At 39.4% G+C, this 19,585-nt stretch overlaps 1 protein-coding gene across 2 annotated transcripts in view; it reads right to left on the bottom strand.

Annotated features, from left to right (window-relative positions):
- Window positions 1-19,585, bottom strand: part of LOC306880687 (apoptosis-stimulating of p53 protein 1-like) — a 69,426-nt gene that overhangs the window by 24,808 nt on the left and 25,033 nt on the right. For both annotated transcript variants that reach the window (XM_079434397.1, XM_079434398.1), the window contains exons 3-5: window positions 12,602-12,749; window positions 9,667-9,786; window positions 7,991-8,061 (exon numbers count right to left, since the gene is read on the bottom strand). In XM_079434397.1, coding sequence (XP_079290523.1) covers window positions 7,991-8,061; window positions 9,667-9,786; window positions 12,602-12,749 — 339 coding nt within the window. The remainder of the gene's footprint in view (window positions 1-7,990; window positions 8,062-9,666; window positions 9,787-12,601; window positions 12,750-19,585) is intronic.

Here is a 19,585-nt window from a genome sequence, read left to right as displayed (position 1 = left end):
GGTCAGAGGAGAATGGGCTGACTGATTCAAGCTGATAGAAGAGCAACTTTGACTGAAATAACCACTCGTTACAACCGAGGTATGCAGCAAAGCATTTGTGAAGCCACAACACGCACAACCTTGAGGCGGATGGGCTACAACAGCAGAAGACCCCACCGTGTACCACTCATCTCCACTACAAATAGGAAAAAGAGGCTACAATTTGCACGAGCTCACCAAAATTGGACGGTTGAAGACTGGAAAAATGTTGCCTGGTCTGATGAGTCTCGATTTCTGTTGAGACATTCAGATGGTAGAGTCAGAATTTGGCGTAAACAGAATGAGAACATGGATCCATCATGCCTTGTTACCACTGTGCAGGCTGGTGGTGGTGGTGTAATGGTGTGGGGGATGTTTTCTTGGCACACTTTAGGCCCCTTAGTGCCAATTGGGCATCGTTTAAATGCCACGGCCTACCTGAGCATTGTTTCTGACCATGTCCATCCCTTTATGACCACCATGTACCCATCCTCTGATGGCTACTTCCAGGAGGATAATGCACCATGTCACAAAGCTCGAATCATTTCAAATTGGTTTCTTGAACATGACAATGAGTTCACTGTACTAAAATGGCCCCCACAGTCACCAGATCTCAACCCAATAGAGCATCTTTGGGATGTGGTGGAACGGGAGCTTCGTGCCGTGGATGTGCATCCCACAAATCTCCATCAACTGCAAGATGCTATCCTATCAATATGGGCCAACATTTCTAAAGAATGCTTTCAGCACCTTGTTGAATCAATGCCACGTAGAATTAAGGCAGTTCTGAAGGCGAAAGGGGGTCAAACACAGTATTAGTATGGTGTTCCTAATAATCCTTTAGGTGAGTGTATATACATACACACACATATATACTGTATATACACACACACACACACACATACACATATACATACATATACACATATATATACTGAACAAAATTATAAATGCAACATTTATTTTGTTTTTGCCCCCATTTTTCATGAGCTGGACTCAAAGATCTAAGACTTTTTCTATGTACACAAAAGGCCTATTTCTCTCAAATATTGTTCACAAATCTGTCTAAATCTGTGTTAGTGAGCACTTCTCCTTTGCCGAGATTATCCATCCACCTCACAGGTGTGGCATATCAAGATGCTGATTAGACAGCATGATTATTGCATAGGTGTGCCTTAGGCTGGCCACAATAAAATGCCACTCTAAAATGTGCAGTTTTACTGTATTAGGGGGGTCCAAAAACCAGTCAGTATATGGTGTGACCACCATTTTCCTCATGCAGTGCAACACATCTCCTTAGCATAGAGTTGCTCAGGTTGTCCACTCCTCTTCAATGGCTGTGCAAAGTTGCTGGATATTGGCAGGAACTGTCTTATCACGGGGTGGTGATGGCGCAGTGGATAAGACACATGCCTTTGGTGTGAGAGACCCGGGTTCGAATCCACTGTGAGACACCAATGTGTCCCTGAGCAAGACACTTAACCATACGTTGCAACTGGTAACTGGAACACGCCGTTGTATACGCATCCCAAACATGCTCAATGGGTGACATGTCCGGTGAGTATGCTGGCCATGCAAGAACTGGGATGTTTTCAGCTTCCAGGAATTGTGTACAGATCCTTGCAACATGGGGCTGTGCATTATCATGCTGCAACATGAGGTGATGGTCGAATGCCCACTCAAGTCGGTTACGACGACGAACTGCAGTCAGGTCGAGACCCCGATGAGGACGACGAGCATGCAGATGAGCTTCCCTGAGGAGGTTTCTGACAGTTTGTGCAGAAATTCTTTGGTTATGCAAACCGATTGTTGCAGCAGCTGTCCAGCATAAATGGCTGCCCACTGCTCCGGGTGTGTGTTCACGGTGTGTGTGTTCACTGCTGTGTGTGTGCACGTTGGATGGGTTAAATGCAGAGCACGAATTCCGAGTATGGGTCACCATACTTGGCAGTATGTCACTTCACAGGTGGCTGGTCTCAGACGAACTTGGAGGTGAAGATGCTGGAAAATCCTCCACAGCGCTGTAACAGACTCATTGCAAGTTATTGCAAACGCTTGATTGCAGTAGTTGCTGCTAAGGGTGGCCCAACCAGTTATTAGGTATAGGGGGCAAGCACTTTTTCACACAGGGCCATGTGGGTTTGGATTTTGTTTCCCCTTCATAATAAAAAACTTCATTCAAAAACTGCATGTTGTGTTTACTTGTGTTATCTTTGATTGAGATTTAAATTTGTTTGATGATCTTAAGTGTGATCACATTAAAGTGTGACAAACATGCAAAAAAAATTAAAAAAAAATCAGGAAGGGGGCCAACACTTTTTCACACCACTGTGTGTGTGTGTGTGTGTGTGTATATACATTATTACACACACACACATGCATATGTACACCCTCTCTGAATATAAAATATGCATTTTCTCAATGATTACTAATATAATTAAATGGAAAGATGGCAAAATTGAAATCTATTAAACATGCTTAATAAAAACAACAAAATATGCACCAATATTTTCAGTAAGTTAAGTAAATTAGCCAATTTTGTTTAAATTAAGGATTGCAGAAATGAGTACACCCTACATTTAATTCAGAAAATGTATAATACTCTAGTACTTAGTATGTCCTCCAGAACTTTAAATACTGCTCTGACACTTCTTGGCACTGAGCATATAAGTTCATGACAAATTTTCACATCTTTCATGTTTAACTCCTGGAGGACGAGCTCCTTAAATGCTCTGGTCTGGGAGTTTTGCTCAGCTCGTCTCTACAGAATTCCCCACAGCTGCTCAAGAGTGCGAAGATTGAGTGAAATACATGTCCACTGAAGAATTTTCACCTTGGGAGAATGAATATCTTCATTGTCATGCTGAAAAAATGCCCAATAAGGCAGGGAATGAGGGGAGGGTAGCATCTTCTGTTTCAAGTTTTTGTATTACATCACAGAGTGGTGTGTGAATTAATGACAGCATTGATAAAGCACAACTCCCTCAAACCTTCAGCACTCATTCATCCCTATATAAGAGCTTTACTACCACTGAACGTCACTGTGGGTACAAAGCACTTCTCACTGTACTCCTCTAGCAACACCAGAACAGTTTGGATGCTTTTGGATCCGAAATGGTTAACTTGTTCTCTTGAGACCAGAGCATGGATTCCCAGAATTCTATATTTTGTAAATATGGGCCTTGGAAGAGGTTAAATGAGTTTATTTTGCTTTGGATACTGTAGGTAATTCTAGTGGTAACAAAAACCATGCATGTCACTTCTGCAGGCTACGTCATACTCTGTGAGATAAAGTGTCACTCTTTTCATAGCTTTTGCCGGCTCTGAGACACTTGCATGTTATTTCGCCACCTCTTTTTCTAGAAAAAATTCACTCATCCATAAATGAAAACTTAAAGTGAAGACCTGATTATTTCAGGAGCCTTGTCACAAGTCCATTGTTTTTAAATGTCAGTGCTACTTCTGCTATATTTTCACACTTAAAACAATAATTTGGTATTCCTCTTGTACCATTGTCCTCTTTTAAGCTAAGAAATAAGTTACCTGGCAGTTCTCTCTCAAGTGGTTCCACTGCTGCCAGCATTAAGTCGAAGTATGATTCAGTGGGCTATATAACACTTTTAATTGTCAAGAAATTACTTGTCTTTAAAAGTTTTGGTTCAATATACATACTTGATCAAAAATAGCTTTAAATCTATACACTTTTTTTTTTGTAACTTTCAGGAGTGTACTCATTTTTGCAACAACATTTTATCACTTTGATAAGAAAGTCTTATTTTGCTGAATAATTTTGACATTTTTCTTTGGTAATTGATCAAGCAGGCTTGTTGAAACATTATATCTCCAAAGCCTAACATGTCATGTAAGTAAAGAGTAATTGCTGAATTTGTTAAATTTTAGAGGGGGTGTACTCATTTATGGTGTGCACTGCATATACACATATACATATATACACACACACACACACACGCGCGCACACACACACACACACGTGTTGGTTTTTGTGGTTTATGGGGACTCTCCATAGGCGTAATGGTTTTTATACTGAACAAACTGTGTGTGCTATTGCCCTACACCAACCCTACACCTAAACTTAGCCCTCACAGGAGACTTTGTGCATTTTTAGATTTTCAAAAAAACACCATTTAGTATGTTTTTTTAAGCCTTTTGAATTACGGGGACATAGGCAGTGTCCTCATAAACCACCTTCATATTGTAATACCTCTGTCATACCCATGTCATTATACAAATTAGTGTCCTCATAAAACCACATAAACATGCACAAACACACACACATCTCAAAAAATTTGAATATCATGAAAGTTAATTTTTTCTTGTAACTTATTTCAAAAAGTGAAACTTTCATATATTTTTGATACATTAAATGTAAAATAAAACATTTCAAAAGTTTTGTTTTAATTTTGATGATTAAGAGCTTACAGCTCATGAAAGTCAAAAATCAGTATCTCAAAATATTAGAATATTTATATTTGAGTTTCAATTAATGACCATCCCTACAGTATGAATTCCGGGTATCTCTTGTTCTTTGAAACCACAATAACTGACTTGGCAGTGATCCAGAAGACGAACATTGACGCCCTCCACAAAGAGGGTAAGTCACAGAGGGTCATTACTGAAAGGTGTGGCTGTTCACAGAGTGCTGCATCAAAGCATATTAAATGCAAAGTTGACTGGAAGGAAGAATTTGGGTAGGAAAAGATGAACAAGCAACAGGGATGACCGCAAGCTTGAGAATACTGTCAAGCAAAGCTGATTCAAACACTTAGGAGTGCTTCACAAGGAGTGGACTGAAGCTGGAGTCAGTGCATCAAGAGTCACCACGCTCAGACGTCTTCAGGAAAAGGGCTACCAAGCCACTTCTGAACCAGAGACAACGTCAGAAGCGTCTTACCTGGGCTGTGGAGAAAAAGAACTGGACTGTTGCTCAGTGGTCCAACAACTAACAAGCAATCCATAATAAACCTGAAATCATAAAGTTGCATTCAAGTTCACACCTTCATGCATGTTTCAGTGGAAACAAACAAGGTAGAAACTAAAAGAATAAAAGAACAAGAGACATTTTAAATACTTAACATTCATGACGAAAAGCATGAAAATGAGTGAAGAAACAGCAAAACCTGGAACATGTGAAGCCCTGGAGAGAGTATCTGCCCACACACAGGAACAGCTTCAACTTTATAAAACATGATCTGCCCACACGGTTCAGTGTTCTGGAGCTCATAACTCTGTATGCATGATGGACAGACATAGTCTTCCTATATAAGCAGTGGCTCTAGCTCTATTACATAACATAGAGCAGCCTATTACCCGCTTAATCTATCACAAAGACTCAACACAAGAGAAAGACTGACAGCTCTTATTACTTTCTAAGTACAATGGACCACACACAGATTCCACAGCAGCTTATTTAACCATAGCAAAGCATTAGGAGCCTGTGAATGTTCAGAAATGTATTACTGAAAAGAGATCTTGCCTAGGATGGTCGCTTTATGCATTGAGAACAGAGGCATCCTTACCTTTTAGACTGTCCCTGGGGGCACAAAATCAGCCCCGGCTGTGTAGATGAACGAAGTGTGCAGGGATGGGACGAAAGAGGAGACAAAATGAACACGTAGAGGGGAATGACAAAGAGGACGGAAGGTCCCTGCATGCACCGCCACGCTCCACTGCAGACAGGGCCACGGTGACCCTCTGACACGGCACGCAGTTAGAAAGGAGACTCTCGCTAAAGAAAACAGATGGAGTGACAGCAAGAAGAAATGAGAGAAAGGGGGCCACCCACTATTTCATAAGGATAAAAATTTTCCCTTTTACAGGCTGGCCACACATTCAGGGATTTACCCTTCTGTGAACACTGGGCGTGGTTGTGTGTGTGTGTGTACGCGTGAGAGATAGTGAGAGAGTGAGAGAGAGAGAGAGAGAGAGAGAAACATCTTCAGAGAGACAGAAGTCAGAACAGAGAAAACAGCCCTGCTATAAAACCACGGGGATGATCCTCTTAAATGCGGTTATGTCATGAAACTAGTATAATCCCCAAAATAATAAAGACATAACAGGGGAATAACAACACAACATAACGTGTTATGAGATTTTCAAGAATTTTACCCTCTCTCTCACAAACACACAGATATCATGCTGCTGAATCAGCGTTGTGTTTGTGTGCCAGTGATGACTTGCCTTGAATCCTGGGTAGGGAGGTAGGGATATTACTTTAAGTACAGGGATGGGCTTCTTCTTCGGGATTGTTCATGTTTAGAAGTAGACAGACTAAGATGAGGCCAGAGGGAGAAATTCGATTAAACGTCCCCAAAAAAAAAGAAAAGGAAAGGGAAAACAAAAAAACGCTTTTGCAAAATATATTTTTGTTTTAGCTGTAATCTGAGGCTCAGAATCAGTCCAAAAGCCAGTGCTGTCCGAGGGTGGACAACAGCACACATCGTCCTATTCAAGGAGAATTATTTAACGTAAGCTAAGGCAAAATTTCATCCAGCAACGGTAAAACGGTATATTATATTATATATGAAAGTGTGAGTGAAGTGACATACTGCCAAGTATGGTGACCCATACTTGGAATTCGTGCTCTGCATTTAACCCATCCATCGTGCACACACACAGCAGTGAACACACACACACCGTGAACTCACACCCGGAGCAGTGGGCAGCCATTTATGCTGCGGCGCCCGGGGAGCAGTTGGGGGTTCGGTGCCTTGCTCAAGGGCACCTCAGTCGTGGTATTGAGGGTGGAGAGAGCGCTGGACATTCACTCCCCCAATATATGTTGTTACACCAAAATATCTCAAAGCAGAAATAATGCAACAAGCATTCTTAGCTTCTCAATCATTATCTTTTAGGCAAGGCAAGTTTATTTATATTAGCACATTTCATACACAATGGTAATTTAAAGTGCTTTACATAAAAGTAAAATAATCCTTAAAAAAAGAAAAAAAAAAGAAGGAAAATCACCACAACAATAAAACCAGAAATGTAAAAACTTTTAAAATGATTTTACAATCAGCTCTCTCTTTCAGGTCAACTATTATAATGGCAGAGCAATAGTCATTCTCCTCACCCTCTGTTTCTTCAGTGCAGATGGCAAATTAATCCTCAGTTGTCAAACTAAATCATTTAATTAAATTATACTGCGAACATTCAGGATAGTTGGCCAAACTTGCCAAATGCCATGGCTATATAAATTAACCCTCTTGATTCACAAACAAAAGAGTAAAAATGAGAGCCATATGGCTACCTGACAAGACAGGCGTGTTGTGTAATAGTCCCTAAAGGAAGGCAGCACCTGTCAGAAATAAGTGTGTGCTAAACACTGTGAGGCTGGAGAGACTTCATGCCTGGGTGGCAACAGCATCACTAATAAGCTCCCACAACGACCAACTACCTGTGCCTTCACTCCATCTCTAAAGACTAAGACGGCTGTACAAAAAAAAATAATAATAATTTATCTCTCATAAATGCATGTGTCTACTTGTTCCATACGCTGGTGGTCTACAGTCATCTTTCTCCCTAAAGGTGGAATTAGTTCCGCCTTCTGAAGCCTGGCTTTTCCCCTGTTGGAATCTGGGCCAGATGGTTGGAGGAGACGAGCGCAGTGGACCACTCTTTGCAGGAAGCCGATCACAAAAAGAATGAGTGATGTGACAAATGCTTATATGAAAGAAAATGGTGAGTGATTCTGGGACGTGACAGGTCTGGCTGCGTTTGGCTCGAGTTAAGAGAGAAGAACTGAATAACGTGACGTGATCGAAACGCTTCGGTACTTAAGAGTGTCAATTTCAGCCAGAACTTTGCAGCTGCTATTTTGCATTACAGTAAGCAGAAAAGCAAAAGATAATATAAGCATGTGGAATTCAACCCCCCAGGATGCATTTGGAATAACCACAATGATAAGTTTAGAAAAGAAGGCCCACATTTTGATGAGGATGTGATATGAACTAACCCCGTTCTCGTTGTGCATGTCTGAGCTGCTTCCTCCTCTCCTGCTGGGCTGCTCCTGAGACTGCTGGCTCCCTAAGAGCGGAGAAATAAAATACAATGAGTCTATCAACAAAAAGCACTTTCAGTTGTGAAATATGATCATGAATGAACACAAAAAGCATCTATATGCATTGGCTGAATAGAGACAGAATAACGACAAGACTGGAGGAAAAGTTTAAAAGCCCGTTTGTTATTGCCATGTGACACTGGGAACAGCGCTTGTGCTTTTAGTGGATTACCGCTCCTGTGTGGGGTTTCAGGTTTATGCCTTAATCCGTGCGGACACTCACTACAAGCATACAATGATAGGAAAAACCTCACTGGGATGTGAACAGAAAGAGTGAAAACAAACAAATGATGGGATAGAGAAAGGGAGAAAAGATTACTAAAACACATCACGTACATATAGCAGTATTACACTGTGTTCAGTGGTGATGCAAGCAACCCGCCCATTGTGAAATCTCATTGGTCAAAAATCCTGCTACACACAACTGTACAATAAGGTCACGTCAGTCAGTTTTATTTGTCTAGCATACATTTCAGCAAAACTTTTCCAAAAATATATATATTTTTAATGTATATACTTTTTTTGGTAACACTATTTTAAGGTGCACTTGTTACAAGTTACATGTACTTACTATTATAATAACAATAAATTATGCATAATTACATGCAAGTAACCTTAAGCCAAACCCTAACCATAGAGTAAGAACATGTAGTTAATTAATATTCCTCAGTATTTAAATGTATAATTACACTGTAACAAGGACACCTTAAAATATGTCACCTTAAAAAGCGTGACCCTTTTTTTATTAACATTTATAATTTAGTGATTTAATCTGTCCTTCAGCTTTAAAAAAAAAAAAAAAGTGGATAATTTTTTTTTTTTTTTTTTTTAATGTAACTATATTTTTAAATGTATCCATGTATTTATATTTTAAACAATGTACAATAGTATAACCTGTATTCATATATCTACCTTTGGTCATTTTTATCCAATTAATATAATAAATTCACAGATGATCAAAAATGAGCCTGAAATATTGCACAGTTAACATTTTCTAAATTACCATTTTGCAATAGTTTCATTATTTTACAATAGTCTCAATTTGAAAGTAATTAGTTACACATAAGCTGTATGTATTGTGTTCTTGTCTGAATGCGTGTTTGTACCTGTCCAGTAAAGGCAAGTGTGGACAGATGCAAGGCAAAGTGCTTGATTATATAACCAGTATCATATCATTTAATCACTTGAGCAGTGCTGCCAAAGTTGTGCATTTTAGCAGCCTTACTCAACTTGCACGCTCAGTTTAAGATATGCTTCGAGATCATTTCAGCTATTTCACTTAAATATGGTATCTTATATGATTTTACTGGAGCACACTTTTCCCAAGTGACAATCCTTGCTCACTGTAATCTGAAGGCACTGACACTCAATTTGTTTTGTGAAAAGCACAACAGAACTGAATCAGGAACATAACCCTGCATTGTTCGGCCAGGATGTGATTGTCTCTTTCTTTCACATGTTGGAGGCCACTGAAAAGGGAATGAAAAACATTCAGCCACTGTCAGCCAATGAGAGTAGAGCGGTAGTGGGCGAGACATTGTCTGTAGCCAGTCAAGTGGGAGCGTTCTCACCCTGATCGCTGCTTTCAGTGGGCGAGTCTTCGTGGCGTAGGTAGAACTTCACCTCCTGCTTTCTGGGCCCCCATTTCTGCAGGTGCTCATACATCATGTGGTCAAAGGGTATGGCTCGCTCTGGAGAGGGAAAATATAAGACCTGGCATTAAAACAACAAGCCACTCTAATTTTAGAAAGGTCAGAAGATCTTGTGTTCACAGAGAGAGCAGGAGAGAGATCCTCTCCTGCTGAGGAGCGTTTCATTCCAATGTTACACACTTTAAGCCACACCTGAAGAGAAGGAACAGAGGAACAGACACAGTGGGATCAAGAGAACAAAGACGTGAAACTGAATCAAATGTGGTGTCTAGCCAGAGGAATGTGGTATGTGAATGTGGTGGGCAACAAAGACATGAATGGGGAAAAACAACATTTTGGACATTGCTAACAGGTGGAGAGACATCTGGAAGCCTGGCAGCCATCCAAAGGGGAATGGGATAAAACGACACAGAATAATAGAAGTATGAAAGTGGAGAAAATCAGAATAGCACACAGGCTCAGGAGACAGGGACATGTAAGAATTACAGAACCTCAGACACTTTCAATTCCTGAGATGGACAACACACACACAGTGCATTAACATACAGACATCTGTCTGCACATCCCACTGAGAGAAAATGCAGGAAAATGCCTCTCTCACATATGCATCAGTTCCTTTTCATCCCCTTCCTTCCCCTCACCCATCCTTCACTCACTCAGCTCACTCAGAATAGTCGATAGTAGAATGTAAAGTTCTACATTAATGCAAGTGATATTTACAGTCATGTTTGGTATCATTTGAATTGTCTCAGGGCGACTGGTACAATGGTCTCATTCTTATAAGAAGTCAACTAAAAGGTAATACAGATCCTAAGAGTTCAGAGATATTTTGCATACTGTAGAGGGTGGATCAGCTCCTAGTGGTTTTCATGCAAATTACCTTCTGTCCCAAAAGGTGCTAACTCGGCTTGATCAAAGCAAATTCAAATTGTGAGTTCCTGCCTACATTTCAGGGGTGCTGGTCTTGGTCTGAGGTACTTAAGGAGAATGCAGCAAAAGGATCAGGGCGAATTCTGTAGCCAGAAGCCCGTAGTGTGGTGTCTCAATACTCACACTATGTATTTCTATAAAGTCAGGTATGCATTCTTTACTCGTAGATTTATCTTTGAGAATTCGATGTTTTGCATTGATATGATTTGATCTCTTTGAATTGCTGTGTAATTGACATAATACATACAGTATTTACCTGACTGATAATAAATTGTTACATTTGACCTTATTCTGTTTTACTCTGTAATTATTGACTCTAGTAGATTACGTTGCATCCTTGTTAAAGACATGAGCAACCGAATGAACGAGTAAATATAAAGTCAAGAGTTAACTAGAATAATCAAATATCAGAAGAATACAAATTAGAAATAGACAAGCAATCAATTTGTATTTCAAGCTAAATACGAGGTCATAATAAAATGGAGTCAGATTAAATGATAAAATGGAGTCAGATTAGAGTTTAACTTAAATTGAAGAATTTTGCACACCGGAAAGACCGAACACGCAGGAACCCTTCATCCACTATTTGGATACCTTCTTCGGGCCAAATGTGTGGACCTTACAGACATTAACAAAGAAAGTGAGAGTAGACAAATTTAACCTAAAAAAAAAAAAGAAAAAAAAAACTGGAGCCAGATACTTCAGCTAAAGGTTTAGAAAAATCTGACTATATGGACACAAACATTATACAACTAGGTTTGACGACTCAAAAGTCACAGCCATGATGCTAAGATGTTGTGGGTGGTTGCTAGGTGGTTGCTAGGTGGCTGCTTATTAGTTCACGTAACCAAAACTTTGATGCATCAAAATATTTCATAAAGACTTTGTAAAAGTAATCCATATGAATAGAGCAGTTAAATCAAAGTTTTCGGAAGACACACGATTGATTTGATAAACAGATTTAATTTAGGCTTTTATTCACATAGATAGAGCACATCAAATATGGTGAATGGAAACTCAGCCATACTTGATTGACCAGTGACAACCAATGAGGTTGAGTTTGGTTGTGTGGGCTTTCAGTTGAACAGATTTGGAATGACATGAGGGTGAGTAATTGATGACTGAATTTAGATTTTTTTGATGAACAGTTCAATGTAGTTGTGACTGTTTTAAGGATCAATTAATTACCCTAAATAAATATTAATTATCAATAATTCCTGATATTCTAAAATAATTATTTTGAGTCTCATAGAAAAGTCTGAACCACTGAGCACCACAATAAAAGATTTGGTGAGGCAAAATATCCACTTAGTAACCAGACACTAATGACAAATCTTGTGCAATCCATCACCAGCTGTAAAATAACTGGGCTCATCACGATTTCAATGACAGATGTACTTCAAGATGAAAGGACACAGTGCTGATGGAAGGCCTTTTGAAAGAAGGCTCCCTGAGCAAACATAACATTTCTGGCACACAGCTGTTTATACAAATCACTATCATCAAGGGAAATGGAAAAATGAAAAAAAATAAATAAATTGACTCATCTGTCAGAATAGAAGTAGCAGTTATGTCTGAAAGGACTAAGTGGGTGTGTTTTGCTTTGCAGCCAGATTCTTCAAAATACTGAGCACGAGCGTCTTTGAGAGAATAAAAGCACTGAATGTATTTTACTGAAAGAAACAGCCAGGGTGGGAAGGTGAGAAAATCAGAGGATATTGGAGTCTGTACAAATGATTTCAAGTAAAGCTGAGTGCTTTCACATTGTCAATATTTTTCACTTTTTATTTTAAGAACTGTAGTCAATGAAAGACTAATTCATATTCTGCAACAGTCATTACCTACAATTACTGTGTTCACTTTCTATAAACAGATAAGGACAAGAGGGATGGGGTTACAAACGTTTTTGTAATGGGGAACTCACCATTTCCATGCCAAACCTCAGCCAGATGGCAGCCGCTTTCTCCTGGCTCCTTACAGAACTCCACCACATCACGACACGTCGTCTCTGGAGTGATGGGCACCTCCGTCAGTGCCTGCTCCCCATCACTCAAATACACCGTTAAAATCATCTGCGAGACAAAAAGAGAATATTTTTAATATTTCATACCAAAGATGGAAAAGCAGGCATTCGCACTCACCCATAAGAACACTAGGGGGCAGTGTCATTGCTCCAACAACATTAGTCATTAATTAATTTGCCATGCAGTTATTTTTCCCCACATAACATCATGCAGTATGTCTACATTTAAAACATTGCTTTTAAGAGCTTTACCTCTTAAGAAGCTGCATACAGGAAGTAGCACAAACACAGCACATTGTGTATGTTGATAAAATTCCTAGCCCCTCCCCTCAGCTATTACTCAATTTGATAGAGGGAGGAGCCTGGGCCTGTAGTGTCAGATTGATAGTGACTGACAGGTGTGGTGAGCTGGTTAGTGCTGCTTTAAGTGCAGTGTGACAGAGGAGAGATGGATGGTTTGATGCAAAACGGAGAGAGAGAGAGCGAGAGCGAGAGAGCGAGCGAGCGAGCGAGAGAGAGAGAGAGAGAGAGAGAGAGAGAGAGAGTGAGAAAGGCAGAAAGGAAGTTAAAGAAGAGGGGTGATGTAAACATTAGCTCCCTAATGAGGAGAGGAGAGCATGATTGTCTACTGTCTGCTATATGGTACTGCACTGCCACTTTCAGGCAAGTATTTAAACAAACACACTATTCCAAAGTGTCCTTTATCATCCTTGATGTTATGAGTATGGACTAAAAATTGGACACTTCATGAAATGTGTCATTGTGCTGCCTGGCAGAGTAGAAGACAGATTCATTACGTCAACCATCACGCAATCATCTTGACCGGTCACAACGGAGGTCCGTGATATGGCCAGTATGACACACGTGACATTTCTCAAGATAGACAAAAGGGCATCAGGATTATGTGGCTGGGGAAACCTTTGTGTGTTATATAAGTCTAAAAGTACCGCATTACCTGACATAATTCTAAATGAGAAGTATAAGCCAGACCTTTGTGTGGTGCTGAGTCTTAAGAGAGAAGCAAGTATGTCCAAGACAACTTGATAAATGTTTTGCTATGGGCGATTTTGGCCCTGAGGTCGTAAAGTGTGTTTGAAAAGAGTTAAATATAAGTAATATATTACTGGTTACCAAGTCAGGTACCATTTCCATCACATCTCAAATGATGTTGTGTTTTTAATAACACACTGCATTGGCAATTACATTTTAAATATGTGGACTAATCTGTAAGTCTAGTAAAGGCTAATTTTTATAGCTAGCATGTATCCTAAATATACACATTCGTATTTTTAGCATAATTTGACAAATATTTACAGCCTGATAACAAAAAATATTCGGCTCATTTACCTTCTCTTTTCATTTTCTTCACAAATCACATGCAAGAAAGTTTTATTGTGGACATAACCATTATTGATTTAGTCTCAATGACTGCTAGTTGGGTGGGTTAAGATCACTCCTAGCAGTATTAGTGCACTAATGAATACTCTAACTTCATACCCTAAGTGTGTCCGAGACATGCAATTCTTACAAAACCTATGTAAATCCCCTCTTCCCCCAAAGCATCCAGGAAGGCCAACCCTACATTATTTTCTCTTGAATGGAAGGCAGTTCAAAACACAGGTGTGTAGGAGAAGAAAGAGCTCTTGTGCTGAAGCAAACCTGTAAAATGTAGAAACACCATACTGACATTCTTTTGTGCATAGAGTTGAAAGCAACAATTGGATCAGGTCAGTTTCAGCAACACTAGGACTGAAATATTTAGGCCACAAACAAGGTTTTTCGAAACACCAAAATGACTCTTTTGTGTACTCACGCAACAATGAATTTTGTGTGCCGCAACACTAGAATGGAAATATGTAGGCTGTGCACAAAGAATGTGTGTGTGAAGGACAAAGAAAGGTGCAAACTAAAACTGCAGGGAGAACAAAACCCACAAGTGCACATGGGTCCAAGTGACCTGCGGAAAAGCTGGATAATCTGAGGAAAGCCCCTCAGAGAAGATTTAAAACACCACAAACACAAACAGGGAACATGGATATCGGGTTCACAAGAAAAAGTAAAACAGGACTGCTACTTTATGTGGGTTTAATCTGAGTTTAAACACCAACTAAAAATAATTGAACTCACAAATCTACAAAGAAAATGTCTAACTTGGTCTAAACAATGATTCCTTGTACCGTTACTCAGCGAATATGCTGTGCTTCTGCTAAACCTACAGCACAACAAAAATTTATTTTGAGTGGCATCGTCTAGGCTCAGTGTGAAATGACTGTCACAAAATGGTACAAAGACAATAAATACATGGCTATTGCATTTTCCTCACTGACTGCATGCAAAAAACAATAGCATCTGATTCAAAAACAAATGGTAATGTACTGCCTTTAATTAAACGGACCAGAAATTCTAACAAACGCAATCTTTTGATCTGAATCAGAATGAATGACTCACTCAAAACAAAATTTAATTGAAGATTCCCATTCCCAAGAGTTTGTTTGTAAAATAAAATAATAAATTAAAGCTGCAAGCAGCGTTGACGGGCCCAAGCCATCAGTGCAAAAGCCACCCTGGTAGCATGCATTTACAATAACCCTCTGGCAGTCTGTATTTAAAGGTTACAGCAATGAAAGGGTTAAGGTCATTGCACACTGTGTCCGAAATTTCCGCATGCGTTTTTCCGTATTCCCCATCCTTTCCTATCAAAATGCATGCTACAGATGTGAAAACGCAGAAAATCGAACCTAATCCAAAAATTTTTTGACGGACGAAAGTTTCAAAGGCAGTGTGCAAACATGATTGACAACGTGAGGTAGTATTTATTTTTTAACGTGCAAACATTTCCGGCTCAGTGTGCAGTGACCTTTACACTATAAGATCAAGATACACATACATACACACAGAACAATATATAAAACTTTGGTAACACTTTACATTACATTTTCATTTGTTAACATTAAATATATTAGTTTACAAACAATTATATACCATTTTTTAATATTAATTAAAAGTTCAACATTTACTATTGCATTATTCAAATTTAAAGTTGTATCTGTTAACATTAGTTAACGTACTGTGAATTAACATGAACATTAATACTTTTATTGCCTAACATTAAAAAAAAAATGCTCTAAAAATATAGTAGTCTACATTTGAAGTGGATCAAAAAGTTCAAAGTTGTCCTAAGACAAGAATGGGTATTGTTTTGGTTTTAGGACAACTTTGATGAAAGGTTTTGATTCACTTCAAATGTTGACTAGTACTAGTATATTGTTCATTGTTAGTTCATGTTATTTAATGCATTAACTAATGTTACCAAAAGAAACCGGTGTTACCAACACTTTTTATGATCTTAACCATTTAAAAAATATATTTTTTAATGATCTATAAGCATTTGTGAAATTATATAAAACTATATTACCAGTACAATGCATATTAACTTGTATTTGTTTCTTAATCTAACTAACTGAACTGAGCAGTAAAGGCTTAAAATATGTATTATCCTATCAGTGAGAGAGGGTAGGATACATAAAACTTTTAGAGATTTTTCTTTTAAAATATATACATTTATTTTAATGCTCTATAAGCATTTCTAAAATTATGTAAAATGATGTAAAAGTATACTGACAGTAAAGTACATATCAACCTATTCTATGCATTATCTTTCATTGATACTTTAAGAATGAGCTAAACAAGGTTAGGTTTAAAAGATTTAATATCCTGTGATCTGGTGGTGGTCAACCTTGGTATTACAGTCTTGTACTACATGTGTGATAGTTTTAATTTTTTGTTGGCCGCTGAACAGGATACATTTATAAAACCATAATAAACCATAAATGTGTCACCTCGCCACAGATTCCAATGTGTGTGCCAATTTTCAAGAGTTTTTGAGCATGTTAAAGCCCCCAAAAAGCCTCAGATAGTCGAAAATTGAAAAAAAAATATATAAAAATAATGATCCTTGGAAAAACAATAGGACCCTGCGGCTTAGTGGCTTGGGCCCTAAAAATCTACAAACATACAGTAAAATAAAGTATATAGTAAGGACCAACAGAAGAGAGAGTGGGTGCAGGTGCTGCAAAAACAATGTAGAAAACACCTGTCAGCAATGAGTTGGCATTACAAAAGCTTGTGTGTGAAAGAGAAACGCACTTTTGTTCAGCTTATTTAAAAATTCACCATGCCTGACAGATAACGTAAGGTTTGTCATTATGTCAAGGTCTCAAGAGGTGCAGAGAAGTGCAAGAGACAAACATGCTGGGTCGCACTTTCGCATTCAGCATACGCACTGTTACTGCATCAAACAGAGTGACACATTTATCTGAGCACTGACACCAACCACAGCCAACTTCTGCAGAAGTTATGCACACAGAGTGCTAGATAAAGTCCCAATGACTTATATTGTCAAAAGGGATTTCAGTAAACAATAAATGCGCACATCGTTCATCATGAGTGCTCTGAGGTTTATTGTTTGTTCTTGTAATATATACGCTCCACTGATCTAAAGTAATGCCATTAAGATCAAGTTTTGTTTTAAAACAATTAGTAATGAGGATGAAGACAATTAAAGTGGTTTCTAGAAAGGAATAAGTCAGTTTTATTGGATGAAATGGATCGGATTCAGGAAGCTATGGCAAGAGAAACACACAAAAATGCTTGATAGAATTCTACATAAAACACAGCAGATTTCCACAGAATTTAAAATGACATGCTTTACAATGTTCTAGACATGTCCCATTCCACTGTCTATTAAATATTGATTTGGTAAAATACAGACAATAGTGCAGTACTCACAGTGCATAGAACACGTTTAACCATATTTAAAAAACATTCTTTAAATGTAACATGCGTAGAAAGTGAAAAAGACAGACATGGAAGAGGGATCTGAATTTCTGGATACAAAGCACAAAACAGGCAGAATGAGGAAGGTCTAGGGTAGAAGTATGAAAACCTATATGTAAAGTATGAAAGTCAAGTTTGAAGTAATGAACAGATGTCCAATTTGAATATGACCGCAGATGTAGATATGAAAATTCCTGAAAAAAGGACTGAAATCAACATTAGAAAAATGGCCTCTTATGGTTTTCTAATGTAAATAATCAGTTGAGTTCTGAAGTCTGATCTTTCCAGCTAAATGATAGGATCTGTTATCCAAGTAAGATCAACAGAGGTACAGAAATCCCCATCTCAGTCAGTGTGAAGAAGAGCATCAATTCTTGGCCGGTGACTGTATGACACACAAAAGAAAGTTCAAGAATTTTGTCCTAAAACCAGCTCAGGTTTATGCTTTTCATCAGAGGGGAAAAAAAGTTGTCTACTTCTCGATCTCTTACTGCTTTTACAGGATTACGTCCGCTCTGAATTCTGTGCCCGTTCACACCTCATTGAAAATAAATGGTGTCTTAGAAAATAACTTTTACAGAGCTGGTCGCAGTGATATACCTCCTCTCCCCTTTCTTCTTCTGTATGTCTGTCCATAACAAAAGTCTCCTGGCCTGCTAGAAACCAAAGGTATGGGAGAAATGCATAACAATAACATGAACACTAACACTAACATGAATCTGTATTGAACAGACTCAAATTAAAGTCAGTTAAACGAATAAAAAGTATTTATTAATTTATAATAATAGGCTAACTTTGCTCTAGTAATTACATTTCACCATTAATTACTTCACCCTGCAGCATCTGGTCAGACCAGGGACTTATGTGAAGATCCTGTTTGTGGACTTCAGCGCCGCTTTTAACACCATCATCACGGAAACCCTTCAGAATAAACTAACTCAGCTCTCCGTCCCCACCTCCGTCTGTCAGTGGGTCATCAGCTTCCTAACAGACAGACAGCAGTTAGTAAAGCTTGGTAAATTCACATCCAGCACTCGTACCATCAGCACTGGAGCTCCTCAGGGCTACGTACTCTCCCCACTGCTCTTCTCCCTCTACACCAACGACTGCACTTCTAAAGACCCATCTGTCAAGCTCCTGAAGTTTGCAGACGACACCACACTGATCGGCCTCATCCAGGATGGTGACGAGTCTGCTTACAGACAGGATGTTAAGGAGCTGGCTGTCTGGTGCGGTCTTAACAACCTGGAGCTTAACACGCTCAAAACTCTGGAGATGATTGTGGACTTCAGGAGAAACTCCCCTGTTCTCCCCCTACTCACCATCATGAACAGCACTGTAACTGCAGTGGAGTCATTTAGATTCCTGGGCACCACCATCTCCCAGGACCTGAAGTGGGATATTCACTTATACCCCTTTTCCACCTAAGCAGTTCCAGGTGCTAGTTCAGTGCCAGTGCTATAGCTGGTTCTTAGTTAGTTCGACTGGCGAACCCTTTAAGAACCGGTTGCTTTTCCACATGCTAGAGAGCCAATACAGAGCCAGCTCTTACGTCACTGAATACGTTTCATATTTCGGTTCACTAGCGCAGCACAACAGGCTTGTTCGATGTACATCAGCGCCACGCAGATTGATCGATCGGCACACAACACACTAAAGCACGGTGAGAGCGGTCCAAAAGCATAAAGAGCCGTCTGCTTTCCAGTCGCTCCCGCAGCACCCCGATATGCCTCGCACCGAACGGTCCGCGCAGCGCCGATCTATCCCGAACAAGCCTAAACAAACTATCAGCAATGGCGGACGTTGCGGTGCTATTTGATGTTCATGGCTTTGTGAACCTACATCGGCATCCAAACACGGCGAATCAAACGTGTTAGTGTTTAGCTGCTATTTCAAATATGGCGGTCCAAGTTTCTGTTCGTCTTGTTGGTCACGGTAACCCCGCCCCCAGCTCCTGACGCAAGCGGTTCTTCCTTCTAGCCCAGCAATGTTTTGGTGCTACTTACGAACCGCTTTTACTGGTTCGGAGCTGGTTCTTTGGATGTCGAA

Source organism: Barbus barbus (assembly GCF_936440315.1).
Source record: "Barbus barbus genome assembly, chromosome: 14".
NCBI lineage: Eukaryota > Metazoa > Chordata > Actinopteri > Cypriniformes > Cyprinidae > Barbus > Barbus barbus.
Note: the sequence above shows the minus strand (reverse complement) of the source record. Positions and strands in the feature narration are given on the sequence as shown.